The following is a 15,095-nucleotide window of genomic DNA, read 5'->3' as shown; positions in this document are numbered from 1 at the left end:
GTAGCTCAGGCTGGTCTCAAACTCACACATCGATCTTCCTGCCTCAACCTCCGAGTGTTGGAATTCTAGGCATACACCACCATACCCAGCTTTCATATTGTAGTTTGTATCAGCATTTCATTTATTTTTATTGTTAAATGATATTCAATTGCTTGGATATAACACATTCTATCTGTTCACCAGTTGTTGGACATTTGGGTATCAGAAGCACACCTTGGAGCTATTACAAATAATTCCACTATGAACATATATATACAAAGTTTTATGTGGATATAGTTTCCATTTCTTTTAAATATAGAGTTGCTGAGTCATATGGTAACTCTGCTTAACCCTTTGAAGACCATGTTTCCTCGCAATTGTTATCTGTCATTTGGTTTTAGTCATTTCAGTGGGTGTGAAGTGGAGTGTGGTTTCATTTGACCTCATTGTTATTGAAGCCAAGTGTCTTTTCACATGCTTGTTCAGGCCACCTCTTCGCCTGGCCTGCTTGTCATTGGGATGGGGATAGGACGTGTGAGGTTGGAATTTTGTCTACATGGTTTTTCCTTAATGTATCAGCTAAGCACCCTAAAGTAGCACTCAAAGAAGCAGTCTCTTGCCAGGTATGCTGGTGAACGCCTGTAATCCCAGCACTTAGGATGCTGAGGCAGGAGGATCACTGCAAGTTCAAGATCAGCTTGGGCTACATAGTGAGACCCTGTCTTGGGATGAGGTTTGGGGACAGTTTCTTCATACTCCTGGGAGACAGTTCAGTTCATTGATGCCTTAATTTAATCTACACATTTTTTGGGGGGGGGGCAGGGTTTCAGAATGTAGTCCAGACTGGCCTTAAACTTGCTTAATGTAGCCCTGGCTGGCCTCAGACTTACAGTGACCTCCTGCCTCAGCCTCCCAAGTGGTTTGTGTGTGTGTGTGTGTGTGTGTGTGTGTGTGTGAGACAGGGTTTCAGTATGTAGTTTAGGCTGGCCTTAAATTCACTTTGTAGACCAGGCTGGCCTTGAACTTGCAGTGCTCCCAAGTGTTTGGATTATAGGCATACACCACCACACCTGGCCATGTTTTCATCTTATTTCTGTAAAACGTAACAAAAAAGAATTTTACCTAACATGAATATGGTTTGTGCCTTAGTTTTAATTATCTGTGTTGAGGAGACAGAATTTTCATCAACATCAAAATAATTAACATCAAAATCTTGGCAGTTTACCAAATCAAATGTTCATGAATAGATCTACAACATAGAAAATAACCCAAACCTGGGGATGGTGGTGCACACCTGTAATCCCAGCACTCAGGAGGCTGAAGCAGGAGGATCACTGTGAGTTAGAGACTGACTTGGGCAATTTAGCAGTTTAGCTAGACCCTGTCACAAAATAAGAAGTTTTTTAAAAGACTAGGGATATAGCTCAGTGCAAAGGGCCTGGTTCAGTCCGTAGTACTGCCCTGGTTCAATCCCTAGTACTGCAAAAAAAAAAAAAAAAAAAGGAAAGGGATAATTATATTTAAGGAGCATATTTAACTTAGGCCATGTGCCTAAAATAGGTTAATTTAAAATAATACTCTTGTTAATAGGATCTTGATTTATTAGATAAATATTTTGTATTAGTAGAGATTTTACTCTGGAAGATGTAAAATGTTGCAGTCTACATTTGGTCTCAGTCGAATCAGATTTGTGAAGTAATTTTTTTTCTTTTACAGAAATACATGCCACAGGGTTTAACTATCAGAATGAAGATGAAAAGGTCACCTTGTCTTTTCCTAGTACTCTCCAGACAGGTAAGAGATGTGGCTTGTGTAAAACTGATGAATAACGGCGTCTCACTTCTTCCAGGACATTTACTGTATGCCTTTTTGCTCTTATTGTTGTTAGCAGGTGAAGAAGTAGGGGTTTTTTTCATTGGTTTTTAATAAAAATAGTTCATTGCAACGTATTGGAGCATCAGAAGGTTTTTCCCTAAGAATTCTGAGTTATGCACTGTGAGCTTTTTACTTCTGTCACTTTCTGTTCTCCTTAAGCAAGCAAAGAAACCAGACTAAAAACTAGGGATCACTGTAGTATAGAATATGATGCATTGTTTTTCTGTTTCAGCTTCTTAAAAATCCACTCAAAAATACATTAAAAATACTAGCTCCATCTGCTACTATTTGAAGCCAAACCTCTGGGGTGAATATCTCACACGTAGTTTTGATGTACAACCAGAGATGGGACAAGCAGTGGTTAGTGAGCTCAGAAGAAAAGATTTATTGACGTGTTACTGTTATTAGATATAAAAGCATAAGGGAAAGAGAAAATTGAGCTTAATATAGAGGAAGAAATTATATGCACGTTAATTGGTAAAGCACTAAAAATTTGATACTTGAATAAATGAAAAGAAACAGATAATTCATAAAGAATATGCAAATAACTATTAAGCATATAAAAAGATTCAGCCTCTTAGTAATAAAAAGAACAAAATGGCAGCTACTACTAAGCAAATTTTTGTTTGTCATGTAAGTTGAAGTTAGTGTTTTTGTTTTTGTTTGTGTTTTTTGGTGCCAGGAATTGAACTCAAGACCTTGCACTTGCTAGGCAGGCACTGTACCACTGTGCTACATCCCAGGCTCCTAAGCTGAAGTTAAGAAAGAGATTTCCAAAGATACAGTGGCTGTGATATTACTAGTAGGAATGTAAATCCGTGTACTTTTTGTGACAAGCAGTTTGTCATTATATATCATGACTTTTGACTGTACTGTTCTACTAATAAAAATGTACTCTGAAAAAAATCATATACAGCACCTGCCTGGCAAATATAAGGTCCTGAGTTCAATTCCCTGTACCAGACAAAACACAAACAAACAAACATAGAAGATGCTTTATTCGTAGAAATGCCTCATCCAGACATTCTGTATAGTGGCAAAATATTAGAATATGTTTGTCTAACACTGAGGGAATGATTAAACTACTTATGACATATATCAGTAAAGTATATTTAGTGGTAAAGGTTTAAAACTCAACACTGTAAAGTGCTCAGTATGAAATAAAATTGAAAATCAGATTATAAAATTACATATTCAGGTCAATGAACCATTGCTCTGAAATAGTACAAATAAAATGATGTCAGGGGTATACTTGAGTGTTAACATAATGGATGATTTTTTATTCTTGTTTGTACCTATTATCTGGTTTATAAGATTTTTATACTGAGGTTCTATTACCTCCATATAGAGGTACTTTAAAAAAAAAATTTAGAGTAGCAACAATTGAACTCGCAACCTCATGGTTACCAGGCAGGCATTGCTCCACTGAGCTAAATCCCTCGCCTAGAAAAAAATTTATATTGGAATAGTTTTATCTTTTATTTTAGTATTTTTGGAGGTCTTTATATGTGTGACTATTATAAAAAAATTTTTTTTTTTTTTTTGCCTTTTTGAAACAGGGTCTCTCTGTGCAGTTCAAGCTGGTCTTGAGCTCACTTTGTAGCCCAGGCTGGTCTCGAACTCGCAATGATCCTCCTGCCTCAGCCTCCTAAGTGCTGGGATTACAGGCATGAACCACCACGCCTGGCCCAAAAATAAACATTTTGGCACAAATATATATTAGAAGATACTGCAGAACGTGCAGTGGGGTCAAAACTGAGATTCCATCTACCAGGCCTTTTCCACGTTCGGTGTCTCTGGACCTCTCCCAGAAATACTCTGTGTACCTGTAAACGTGGAGTGTATGCATTTTAACCCTAAACAATGAATATCACAAATGTCAGGGATGTGTGAATAGCTTTCTCCATGTGGCCATGAAGCCCACTGACCCTCCGCAGCCCGCCTCTGGCTCCACCTGGTGCTGTGCCGTCCTCAGAGTTTGGGCAGAGAGCAGACATCTGGGCTGGGAGGGAGGGAGCTGGGCTGTAGGTGCAGCTGGAGCTCCCCCTGGACTGAGTGGACCTGATGTCCACTTCAGTTGTTTTTGGCCACAGCATGTGCCGTGATCAAACCCAAAGTCACTGAGGAAGCAATTAATAGCTGTCTGAGAAAAACTTGGGGTGTAAAATATAGCTGGGCGTGGTGGTACACACCTGTAATCCCAGCACTTGGGAGGCTGAGGCAGGAGGATCGTTGCGAATTTGAGGCCAGCCTGGGCTACAAAGTGAGCTCAGGGCCAGCCTGAGCTGCATGGCGACACCATGTCTCAAAAAGACCCCCCCCCAAAAAAAAGGGGGGGGGGCAAAAAGCAAAGTAATAACTAATTCACAGATAGGACATTGGAAGAAACAAAGGAAAAAGGTAAAAAAACAACAAACCAAATTAACATTTTCAGAGAGTTAAGAGAAGATACTATATTTTTTAAGTAAGGACAGACAGAAGGTTATCAAACAGGAAAAATTAGATTAAGAAAACTTAGAAATTACATGATAAATATCTTTTAAAAGTAAGAGTTTGGGAAAAGAAATTGAGGAATCTCCCAAACAGTTGGAAAACAAAGAAATAGAAACAGAAAAACAGGGAGTTGAGGGCCAATCCAGCAAGACTTCCATTCACTGGGCACGGTGGCTCAGCTGCAAGCCCAGTGTTCTGGGAGGCTGAGACAAAAGATTGCAAGTTTGAGGCCGGCCTGGCTCTTAGTGACCCTGTCTCCAAGCAGGATGTAAAACAACAGCAACAGCAGAGCCAAACACCAGTATCAGTGATAGAGAGGACAGAGCAAATGGGAACGGGAATTTATTAAAGGCATAAAATAAGAAATTTATTTGAACTTATGAGGCAGTAGTCTTTACTTTGCAGAAGTACACCACAGGAAGAAACAAATAAGTGTGAAAAATAGTCAGATGTGGTGGTGCACACCTACCCAGCACTTGGGAGGCTGAGGCAGGAGGATCACAGCAAATTCGAAGCCAGCTTGGGCTATGTAGTGAGACCCTGCCTCAAAACAAACAACAACAAAAAAATCTAGGAAGTACCACACCAGAGGAATTTTTAGTACTTTAAAATAAACTGAGGCTTTTGAGAGTTTCTTTTTGGGGTGGAGCAGAAGGAAAGACTCACATAATACCTTCAAAATTCGACTTAGAATAGGGCTAGACTCCATTGAGAACAGTGAAAACTAGATTTTAATGAAGCTATTGCTTCAGTATCCTAAGTGAATCCGATTTCCAACCTATAATTCTATATTTAGCCAACCTACTACTATATGAAAATAAAATAATTAAATTTTCAGATTTACAAGGTGATAGAGAATTTAGTCCTGTAAAAGATATGGGAGTGAGAGAAGGATGAGCTAAAACATTACTTTCTCTGGTAATGAGAACATGTCTGAAACTGAAAACCGAATAATTATACTGTTAACTATTAGATACTTAGAAATCAAAGTTAAAATTGTTTGCTTCTAGCAGTAGAACTTGGGGAGTTAAGGTATGTTGGGCAGGTATGATGAGTAAACACCCTGGTAGTAGTATATGAAGTGTTTCGTTTTTTTTTTTTCCAAGCAGGGTCTCAATGTGTAATGCAGGCTGGCTTTGAACTTGAGATTCTCCTGCCCCAGCCTCCCAAGCCTCCCAAGTGCTGGGATTACAGGTGTATGCCACCACGCCCAGCTCTTAGATTTCTTTAGTGGATTTTTGTTTTGAGGACACTGAATCTGGGCAGTGCGATATTTCTAGCCTTTTTTAATTTTTTTATTTTGAGGTATGGTCTCACTAAATTGCCCAGGCTGGACTGGAATGTGGGATCCTCCTGCCTCAGCTTCCCAAGTAGTTGAGATTACAGGCATGCATTACCACATTTGGCTTATATGAGCCTGTGAACTATTAACTTTGATAAGACTAAAATAATAATTTTTTAAAAGTTTTAAATTGATATAGGTCAGGCTATATTTTGTGAAAAGATCAGAAGTTAGTGTCAAAAAATAAAAATAGCCTTTCTCACATAATTTGCAAAAATTAATACCTCTGAATAATGAGTCAAAAAAGACTTGTTATGGAGATGAGAAAAAGCTGGCATAGCGGTGCATGCTGTACCACCAGCTGCTCGGGAGCCTGAGGTGGGGATCCCAGACCAGTCTGAGCAGTACAGTGAGGCCTTGTCTCAAGTGAATAAGTAAGAAAGTACTGGTACTGGGGGAGGCAGCTCAGCGGCACAGCGCCTGCCTGGCAAGCATGAGGTCGTGAGTTTGAGTCCCTGTACCAAAAAAAAAAAAAAAAAAGACAAAGAATAACAATGTACCACAGGAGAGACTTAGGTAATGCATTGTACAAAGAGGATATAGAGTTTAGAAAGACTGAAAATTAATCAGCTAAGCGTCAGATTCAGAGTTACGCAGAAAGAGCGGGTAACATGGCAAAAGTAGAGGTAAAAAACAAGATTTAATACCAGAAAATAATGAAATAAAATGAAGAATGGAGGAACAGAAATACGAAAATGCTGATGCTGACTTTTAAAATAATCCAAGGAGAGCCGTAAACTTGACAAGTGTAGGGGAAAATGGCAGATTCATTTGTTCGGGTTAGGAAATAACGGCACTTTATTTTTGTTTTTTTGAGACAGTTTCGCTATGCAGTTTAGTTTAGCCTCGAACTCACAGGAATATTTCTGCTTCAGCCTCCCAAGTGCAGGATCACAGGCGTGCACTACTACACTTGGCAGTGTATTATTTATTTCATGAAAATATTAAAGATATCATATTTATCAAAAGAACACAATATATTTGCTAGAATTCATTAGGCAAAAATAGATTGTCATAACATGATAGAAGATGTGCATTATCCATCCACATGTACATTAACTGCTTGATCTGTGCCAGCTAGAGTACATAAAAAACATTACTTGTGAGCCATATATGATGGCACATGCCTGTAATCCCAGCACTCGGGAGGCTGAGGCAGGAGGGTCGTTGTGAGTTTGAGACCAGCCTGGTCTACAAAGGGATCTCAAGGCCAGCCTAAAGTGCATAGCGAGACCCTGTCTCAAAAAGGAAAAAAAAAAATCACAAAACTAATAATTTATTTAATTTTCTTAACAACCCTTTGAGAGTATTATATGTTCTATATCTAAAGTATCAAAGACACAAAAGTTTAATTAACTTAAATAACTTGTACAAAGTTACACAGCTACTATGTGGCAGAGCTAGGATTTAAAGCCAAGGAGTTTAACTGAAAAGTCTATACTTCTAACCACATTATGCTTTTTATTTTTAAAATTAATATTTAAAAACCTCACACAGGTAGTTTGGGATTGCAAAAATATGTTTGCCATTCTGTCCTGTCTTCATCTCTCAGTTCACCTCCTCAAAAGCAGTTTCCAGTATATCCTTAAAAAAACAGTATCTTTAGCCAGGGATGGTGGTACATGCCTGTATCCCAGCACTGGGGAGGCTGAGGCAGGAGGATTGCTATGAGTTTGTGGCCAGCCTGGGCTATATAGTGAGTTCAAAGCCAGCCTGAACTACATAGTGAGACCCTGTCTCAAAAAAAAAACCAAACCCAAAACAAACAGAAAAAGCTATCATTTTCATGTTTATATATATAATCTTAAAATGTAAATGTTATCATGCCATACTTAATATTTGTACCTTTCTTTTCCCCTGAAGTGTGTAATATGTTTTTGTGATTATATACTTATATATGAAGTCATTTATTATCATTATTTAATAACAACTGCATCATTCTTTTGTCTCTCACTTGTTTTTTTTTTTTTTTTTTTTTGGCTCTTCTAAGGATTAAAGCCAGGGCCTTGTGCTTGCTGGCCATATCCCCAGCCCTGAATCATTAAAAAACTCAGCAGACTTGCTTCATAGTAAAGTCACTTGAAATAAGAACAGCACCAAGTCAGAAAAGGTTGCAACTGTTAATACACTATAATTCAACATAGTTTTAAAGATTTTTAGGTAACCTCTTTTAGTTAATATAACCCATAAATAACTGATGGAAACGTTAAGCCAAGAAATCTTGCAGGTGCGACTATACTGACCTATAGTAAGTCTCTTTTAAAACCATTTGTCATTACATTTTACCAAGTCCTCACGGTCAAAGTGACCCATTTTTTGCTTTAAGAATGAAGTTTTTAACTCACAAATATGTACAATTATGTGTCAGTTGAAAAGAAAAACTAGGGGCTGGGGATTTAGTTCAGCGGCAAAAGCGCTTGCCTGGCAAGCGCAAGGTCGTGAGTTCGGTTCCCGGTACCGGAGAAAACCCCCCCCCCAAAAAAAAAAAAAAAAGAAAAGAAAAGAAAAACTAAATCTTAAAAAAATGAAGTTCTGTGTGGGCATGATGGTACATACTTGTAATACCAGCCCTCTGGAAGGCTAAGGCAGAATTGCAAGTTCAACACCAGCCTTGGCTATTTGGCGAGACCCTTTCTCTAAATTAAAAAAAAAAAAAAAATGGGCTGGGGATAAACTCAGTGCCCTGGTTTGAATCTTTGGTACTGTTTTTTAAAAAGTCAAATTTTAGCACATTGCAGAAGGAGATATAGCATGTGTGGTGACATTAGGAGTCTCTGTGTTTAGGCCCATCAACATTTAACAGTCATGTTGGGGACATCTCATGTAGCTAACTAAAACATCATGGGGGGCCGGGCATAGTGGCGCATGCCTATAATCCCAGCACTCGGGAGGTTGAGGCAAGAGGATCGCTGCAAGCCGGAGGCCAGCCTGGGCTACAAAGTGAGTTCAAGGACAGCTTGAACTGCATAGTAAAAGCCTGTCTCAAAAAGACAAACAAAACAAAACAAAACAAAACAAAACAAAACAAAGCAAACATTATGGGGCTGGGGATAGAGCTCAGCAGCACAGCCCCTGCCTGGCAAACGCAAGGTCCTGAGTTCGATTTCTCATACCAAAAAAAAAAGACTATGTAAACAAATAATATATTCTTCTCTGGAATTGGCACCATTCTAGAATGGTGGGAAAGTTGCCATAAGCATTGTAAAGTCTGACAGCCGCAGAGCCAGTGGCCAAGGGTCCATAGAATGGCATTTATGTGGAGAAACACTAGTCATTGTTAGCCCTTTAAAGTGAAAAGCAGGATAATAAGAAATGGTGACATAAAGGCAAAGACTTTTGCTCACTTTTTATATAATTTAATTTGCCTTTGATAGTCTTTTGTAGGCTAATTAAATTTCTTTTTATTTTTGTTAAAATAGTCAAAATCCACTCCTGGTTTTATAACAATTATTATATACTCTTCTGAACTTTAAACATAAAAGGTTTTTGGTGGATGTCCCATTTCTTTGGTTGTCTGATTTATTAATGAGCTCATGATGTTACAAAAGCTTTTACCACCCAAACAGATAAATACATTGGTTATTGAAGTAAGGTATCTAATTTGAAGAAGCAGTGTAAATTGTGTGTGTGAATAGGTATAAAATTAGACCAACTGGTAGTCAAGTCATTGTGGTATAAATATGTTGTAAATTTGATAAGTGATATTTGCCAAAAAGTCCTTTTTCTCCTGCTCAGCCTAAAATTCTGCTATATTAATAGTAGTACTGTATAATTAGTATTGTATAATGTAACACTAAATTTATTTATGATTTTTGAAAACTTTAACTTGTGTTTTGTTTGAATTTCAGGTAATAAGCCTTTCCAATACTTTGTATTTTATTTAGTATGCCACTTTTTGGAAGTGGTCACTGTCAATATCTTGTTATGGTTTGATGGACTTGGAGATTTAAAACCGAGTAAAAGTGTAAGCAGCCTTTCTTATTTAGTTATGAGTTTTAAATCCTCTTTTGTTCCAAATAGGAAAAGTTGAAGGATTTACCATGAAATGAGTTACATTTTAAAAAATCTTAACAGTTAACTTAGTGAAAACATCATACTGGCCATTCCATTTATGGGATTATTGACATAAAATTCCATCAAACAGTTCTTATTAAAGGTAGTAGGGTTTTAGAAGCTATTAGATATTCCTTGCAGGCTTTATTAATATAAAATACATCTGCTTTTTAAAAAATTTAATGAATTCCTAGAAAATAGAAAATAAAAACCTTTAAATTTTTTTACTTAAAATTCTGTATTATATGTTAGTTATTTAATATTAATGATTTAGGATTCTCATAGATTCTTTTTCTATATTAACATTTACTATTCCAATAATCTGTCATTCTTTTTAAAGTACAATGTATTCATTGGTAGCTGAGCATGGTGGTGCATGCCTGTAATCTCAGCGTTTGGGAGGCTGAGGCAGAAGGATCCCCATGAGTTCTAGGCCAACCTGGGCTACACAGCAAGACCCTGTCAAAATAAAAGTATTCATTGGTGCCAGGGTGTAGCTCAGGGATAGGTAGAGGGCCTGTTTGGAATATGTGATGCACTGGATTCATCTGCAGCACCAAAAAAACCAAAAAGTATTTATTGTTCCTTCAGATATTCAGAAATGTCTCTCTCTCTCTCTTTTTTTTTTTTTAAAGTGAGCATCATAAGATCTGGCATGGTAGCACACACCTATAATCCCAGCACTTGGGAAGCTGAGGCAGGGGGATCAGCCTGAGTTGGAGGCCAGCCTGGGCTACAGAGTGAGTTCAAGCCCAGCTTGAGCTGTATAATGAAACCCGGTCTCAAAAAGACGAAAAGGAGGGAAGGAAGGAAAGAAGGAAGAAAGAAAAAGAAGAAAATAAGTCACGTTAATTCCTTCATAGAGACGCTTGGCTTTTGTGCAGGAACAGATCACATTTTGCCCTTCACTTACTCTGTAGACTTACACCCCTTTGGATTTTAGGCTTTTTCAGAAAGCAAGTTCAGCTTTAGAGAATGAAGATTTGACTTTACACTCATCCAAGAAATAACAGGAGAGAAAACTAAGAATGTTTTGACCAATTTAAAATGTCATTTTTCTGCAGCATTCCAGAATGACAGCTTAGAACATCAGAATATAAAATTGTGATTTAATTAGCTAATTACTTTATAATCATAACCTTTTATTTATTTATTTGTCTTTTTGAGACAGACAGGGTCTTGCTATGAGTTCAGGCTGGCCTTGAGCTCCCTTTGTAGCCCAGGCTGGTCTCGAACTCACAGTGATCCTTCTGCCTCAGCTTCCCGAGTGCTGAGATTACAGGCGTGCGCCACCACGCCTGGCTATATTCATAACTTATATTTGTTAGACTCCCATGTGCTAGATCTTGTTATAAATAGGCACTTTGAAAGGGTGAATTACAAAGTCAACATTTTTCTGAGTTTTCTTGTGACTTAATTTATAGTACAGTATGTGGAATGGGATTATAGTTTTGCCATGCATCTGAATTTATAGTTGACTACTAGATAACGATTACCATTTTTCTATTATTAAAATTTTATATATGGCTAGGCGTGGTGGTGCATGCCTATAATCTCAACACTGAGGGAGGCAGAGGCAATTGGACCACAGGTTTGAGTCTCATCTGGATAACTTAGTGAGACCCTGTCTCAAAGTAAAAAATGAAAAAGGCTTGGGGTGTAGCTCAGTAGTAGAGGGCCCTTGGATTTGATCCCTAGTAATGCAAAAATAAATAAACAAAAGTATATATAGGTACATGTACTCATTGAAACTCACATATTATCTAAACTGGTTTTGTTACTATACATTAGAATATATGTTTAGGTTGCACTTAGTTGCATTTAATAAATTATTGATACATTTCTTTAATATGAGTGTTCACACAATTGAGATATCTAAGAGTTTTGTTTTACACCCTTCTGTTGTTGAAATCAGTGGATTTCCATTGTAGTCCCTTACAGAAGTATGCTGTCACTGTTCCATTTGCCTTGCCTGGACAGAATTTATCTATAATGATTCATGAAGTTCCTTAAAACCAATCCACATAATAATTGGTAGAGAGCATGAATTTGGGTTAAAACTTTTTATCCATTCTTGTTGCTTACTAGTTATATGACCTTTGGTAGGTTACTTACCCTTTCAGCCTAGTTTTTCTCTTTAGCCTTTTTTTTTTGAGGGGGGGGTACTGGGAATCGAACTCAGGACCTTGTGTTTGCCAGGCAGGTGCTATGCCACTGAGCTATATCCCCAGACCAGCCTGGTTTTTCTCATCTAGGGAAAATAGAGAATTTACAAATAGTCATAACTATTTAAAAATAAAAAGATCCATGCTCAACAACATGTATCAAACATTTAATAATATTTCCTTTCCTGTTTTGTCTTCATGTACTGGTAATCTGAGACTAAGTTAATAAAATTAAAGAACTTCCTAAACAGTCACTCTAAACATGACTTGAAGTTATTTTAGAGTCAGTTTACCATTTACTTTAGTAAATAGAGTATTCTCTCAATTGCCAGGAGGAGTATTTGAGGAAAGAAGGGTTTGAGCATCGTAAATAGCCAACTGAATATAGTTTCTTGACATGTTTTTGATAACTATTAACATCATAATAAAAGGTGTTTTTAATTTATCTTAATCACAGGCACAGGAACCTTAAAGATAGATTTTGTTGGAGAGCTGAATGACAAAATGAAAGGTTTCTATAGAAGTAAATACACCACCCCTTCTGGAGAGGTGCGCTACGCCGCTGTGACACAGTTCGAGGTAGGTGTTGCTCTCTGGCACACTGTGACCCTCACAGTAAGCATCTGACAAAACTCACCTGTACTATTCAAGGTGATTGCGTGAGGTTAGGTGCCTTTGGCCATCGTAATAGCTGTGATTGTAGTGTTTTTGTTTTATATTCAGCTATTGTCTCTAGAGAAAGGGAGAATTAAGGGTGTGGGTTGGGGAATAATTATGTGCAGATGTATAATACACACACATTCAGGTGACAAAATTGAATTTACCTGAATTGCTTTTATAGTTTTATATAAAAATCACCCTCTTGATATTTGACAGTTGTGGCTTTTGTATTATTAACTGTTTAGTAGCATTTCTTTGACATGTCCTTTGTTTATGTTAGTATAGTATCGGTGCTGTTAAAAATTCTTATTTGTCAAGTATTTATAAGTATATAGGTTGTTTTGAATATGCTAGTGGCTATTCATGTGTTAAATCTATTTCTGTAAATTTCAATATGAATAATGAAAAAATTGATGCTACCCATTCTTAAGTTTCTAACCATATCCCTGGATTGTTTGTTTGCATTAACAGAAATTTTAGGTTTGATTTAGTACTACTTTGTGTTACTTGGTGTATCTTCTTTTTCAGGAGTTTTATGTTAAGTAGGTGTGGTGACGTGCTCCAGTAGTCACAGCTACTCAGAAGACTGAGGTAGGAGGATTGTTTTAGCAATCCTCCTGCAAAAGAAGTTCCAGGCCAACCTGGGCGATATAACAAGCCCATTTCAAAAAAAGAATTTTAGGCTTCTTGCTGAGATTTTTATTGTTGTTTGTTTCTTTGGTATTGGCGGTTAAACCCAGGGCCTTTGCACTATGCAGCATCCCGGGCCCATTTTTATTTTTTAACTTTGAGACAGGGTTTCACTGAGTTGCCTATATTAGGCTCAAAATTGTGATTCTCCTGCCTCAGCCTCCCAGAGGACTGGGATTATGGGTGTGTACCACCACGCCTGGCTGTTATTTTCGGTTTTAAAATAACATTTGCCGCAACAGTTAGGCTTTATTTTCTGTTTGAATGATTCTACCACCTTTCTCTAAACTTTTTGAACACTTTGTCCTACATGTTGACTGGGGTGTTTTCTTTTTTTTTTTTGAGACAGGGTCTCACTGTGTAGCACAGGCAGGCCTCAAACTTGCGATCCTCCTGCTGCCGTCTCCTGCAGTTGGGATTATAGGCATTCATCACTGCCTCCAGCCAAACCAATTTCTAAAGAGAGAATGGGTGGTGTAATTCCTAAACTTGCACATCTGAAAATCTTTCATTTGCCTTTATACATGAAAAGGGTGTATGGCTATCTGGATTTTTTTGGTGAAAATCAAGAAAAAGAGAGCAACTTCTGACATCTGAAAGTTGTCTACACACACTCACGGATAGCCCATGTTATTCTCTTGTTGATCATAAACAATATCATAGACTTCAGTCTCAGGCAAGTTACTCAGACCATGATCAAGTGAGACAAAGGAAGGACACCTCATAATCTCATTCAGGCTGAAACAAAAACAAGGTCATTGTGCTACCTACACAATACCAAACATCTCCTTCTCTGTTAAAACGTGAACTACTAAATACTTTTTACCCATTTCAGTATTAGACTTGCTTTGACCTTACCCTCTGGCAGCACCAAGTCCAGAGTGAATCTCTCTGCTTCCTTAGATGCACTACCAAGTCACCCAACCATGCTGTAGAATGGGTTCTTTAACTTTTCCTGAGATACCCTATAGTTCCCTTATCTGTGTGAGGTTTTTTTTTTTTTGTCTTTTTGACACAGGGTCTTGCTATGCAGTTCAGGCCAGCCTTGAGCTCACTTCATAGCCCAGGCTGGTCTTGAACTCGCAGTGATCCTCCTGCCTCAACCTCCCAAGTGCTGGGATTACAGGGATGTGCCACCATGCCTGGCTGTATGAGTTCTTCTTTGAAACATTGAGTAATATACCCAGTTTGTTTGCTATAAGAATAGTGTAATTTGCTGGCAATTTTCCCCTATAATTCTATAAATATGCTTCCAATGTCTCCTATACTCTTAAGTGAAATAAAGCACACGTTTAAATACTGCATTGTTTCTCTGATGTGAGAAACGGAGAAGTGTAAAGAACTACCAAACTATAATAGATATTGGGAAATGGAAAAAATATTCAAATGAGAAGGAACAAGGTTGAGGGGGAGAAAGGAAGGGACAAGAAAAAAAGAGAATAGAAGGAAAAAATGGAAACAAAGCTTTTGTAAATGAGGGGAGGAGAAGTTGAAGGGAGGGAAGAGGAATGGGGAAAAAAAGCAGGCTATACTGTGTACAGGTACAGATTGCCTGTGATGAAGTGATCGTTATTTAGGTCTCAAATGTACCAATACTCTAGGTGTGGTGGTGCAGGCTTGTAATCCCTGCCTTTGGGAGGCTGAGGCAGGAGGATTGCTGCAAGTTCAAGGCCAGGGCCCAGCCTACACTACATAGTGAGTTCAGGCACAGGTTGAACTGCAGAGCAAAACCCTGTCTTGAAAGAAAGAAATAGGAAGGGAGGGAAGGAGGAAGGAAGATAGGAAGGAAGGAAGAAAAAAGAAAAGAGAGAAAAAGAGGAAATGCAGAAAGAGTACTA

General features: G+C 38.0%; 1 protein-coding gene across 1 annotated transcript in view; it reads left to right on the top strand.

Moving 5' to 3' along the window:
* Npepps (aminopeptidase puromycin sensitive) overlaps positions 1-15,095 on the top strand; it is a gene marked incomplete at its 5' end in the record, with an annotated part of 70,020 nt that overhangs the window by 18,180 nt on the left and 36,745 nt on the right. Inside the window, 2 exon segments of the mRNA XM_005394269.2 lie at positions 1,696-1,773; positions 12,365-12,486. Coding sequence (XP_005394326.2) covers positions 1,696-1,773; positions 12,365-12,486 — 200 coding nt within the window.

The sequence above is a fragment of the Chinchilla lanigera genome, unplaced genomic scaffold (assembly GCF_000276665.1).
Source record: "Chinchilla lanigera isolate Chin_1 unplaced genomic scaffold, ChiLan1.0 scaffold00050, whole genome shotgun sequence".
NCBI classification, from domain to species: domain Eukaryota; kingdom Metazoa; phylum Chordata; class Mammalia; order Rodentia; family Chinchillidae; genus Chinchilla; species Chinchilla lanigera.
Note: the sequence above shows the minus strand (reverse complement) of the source record. Positions and strands in the feature narration are given on the sequence as shown.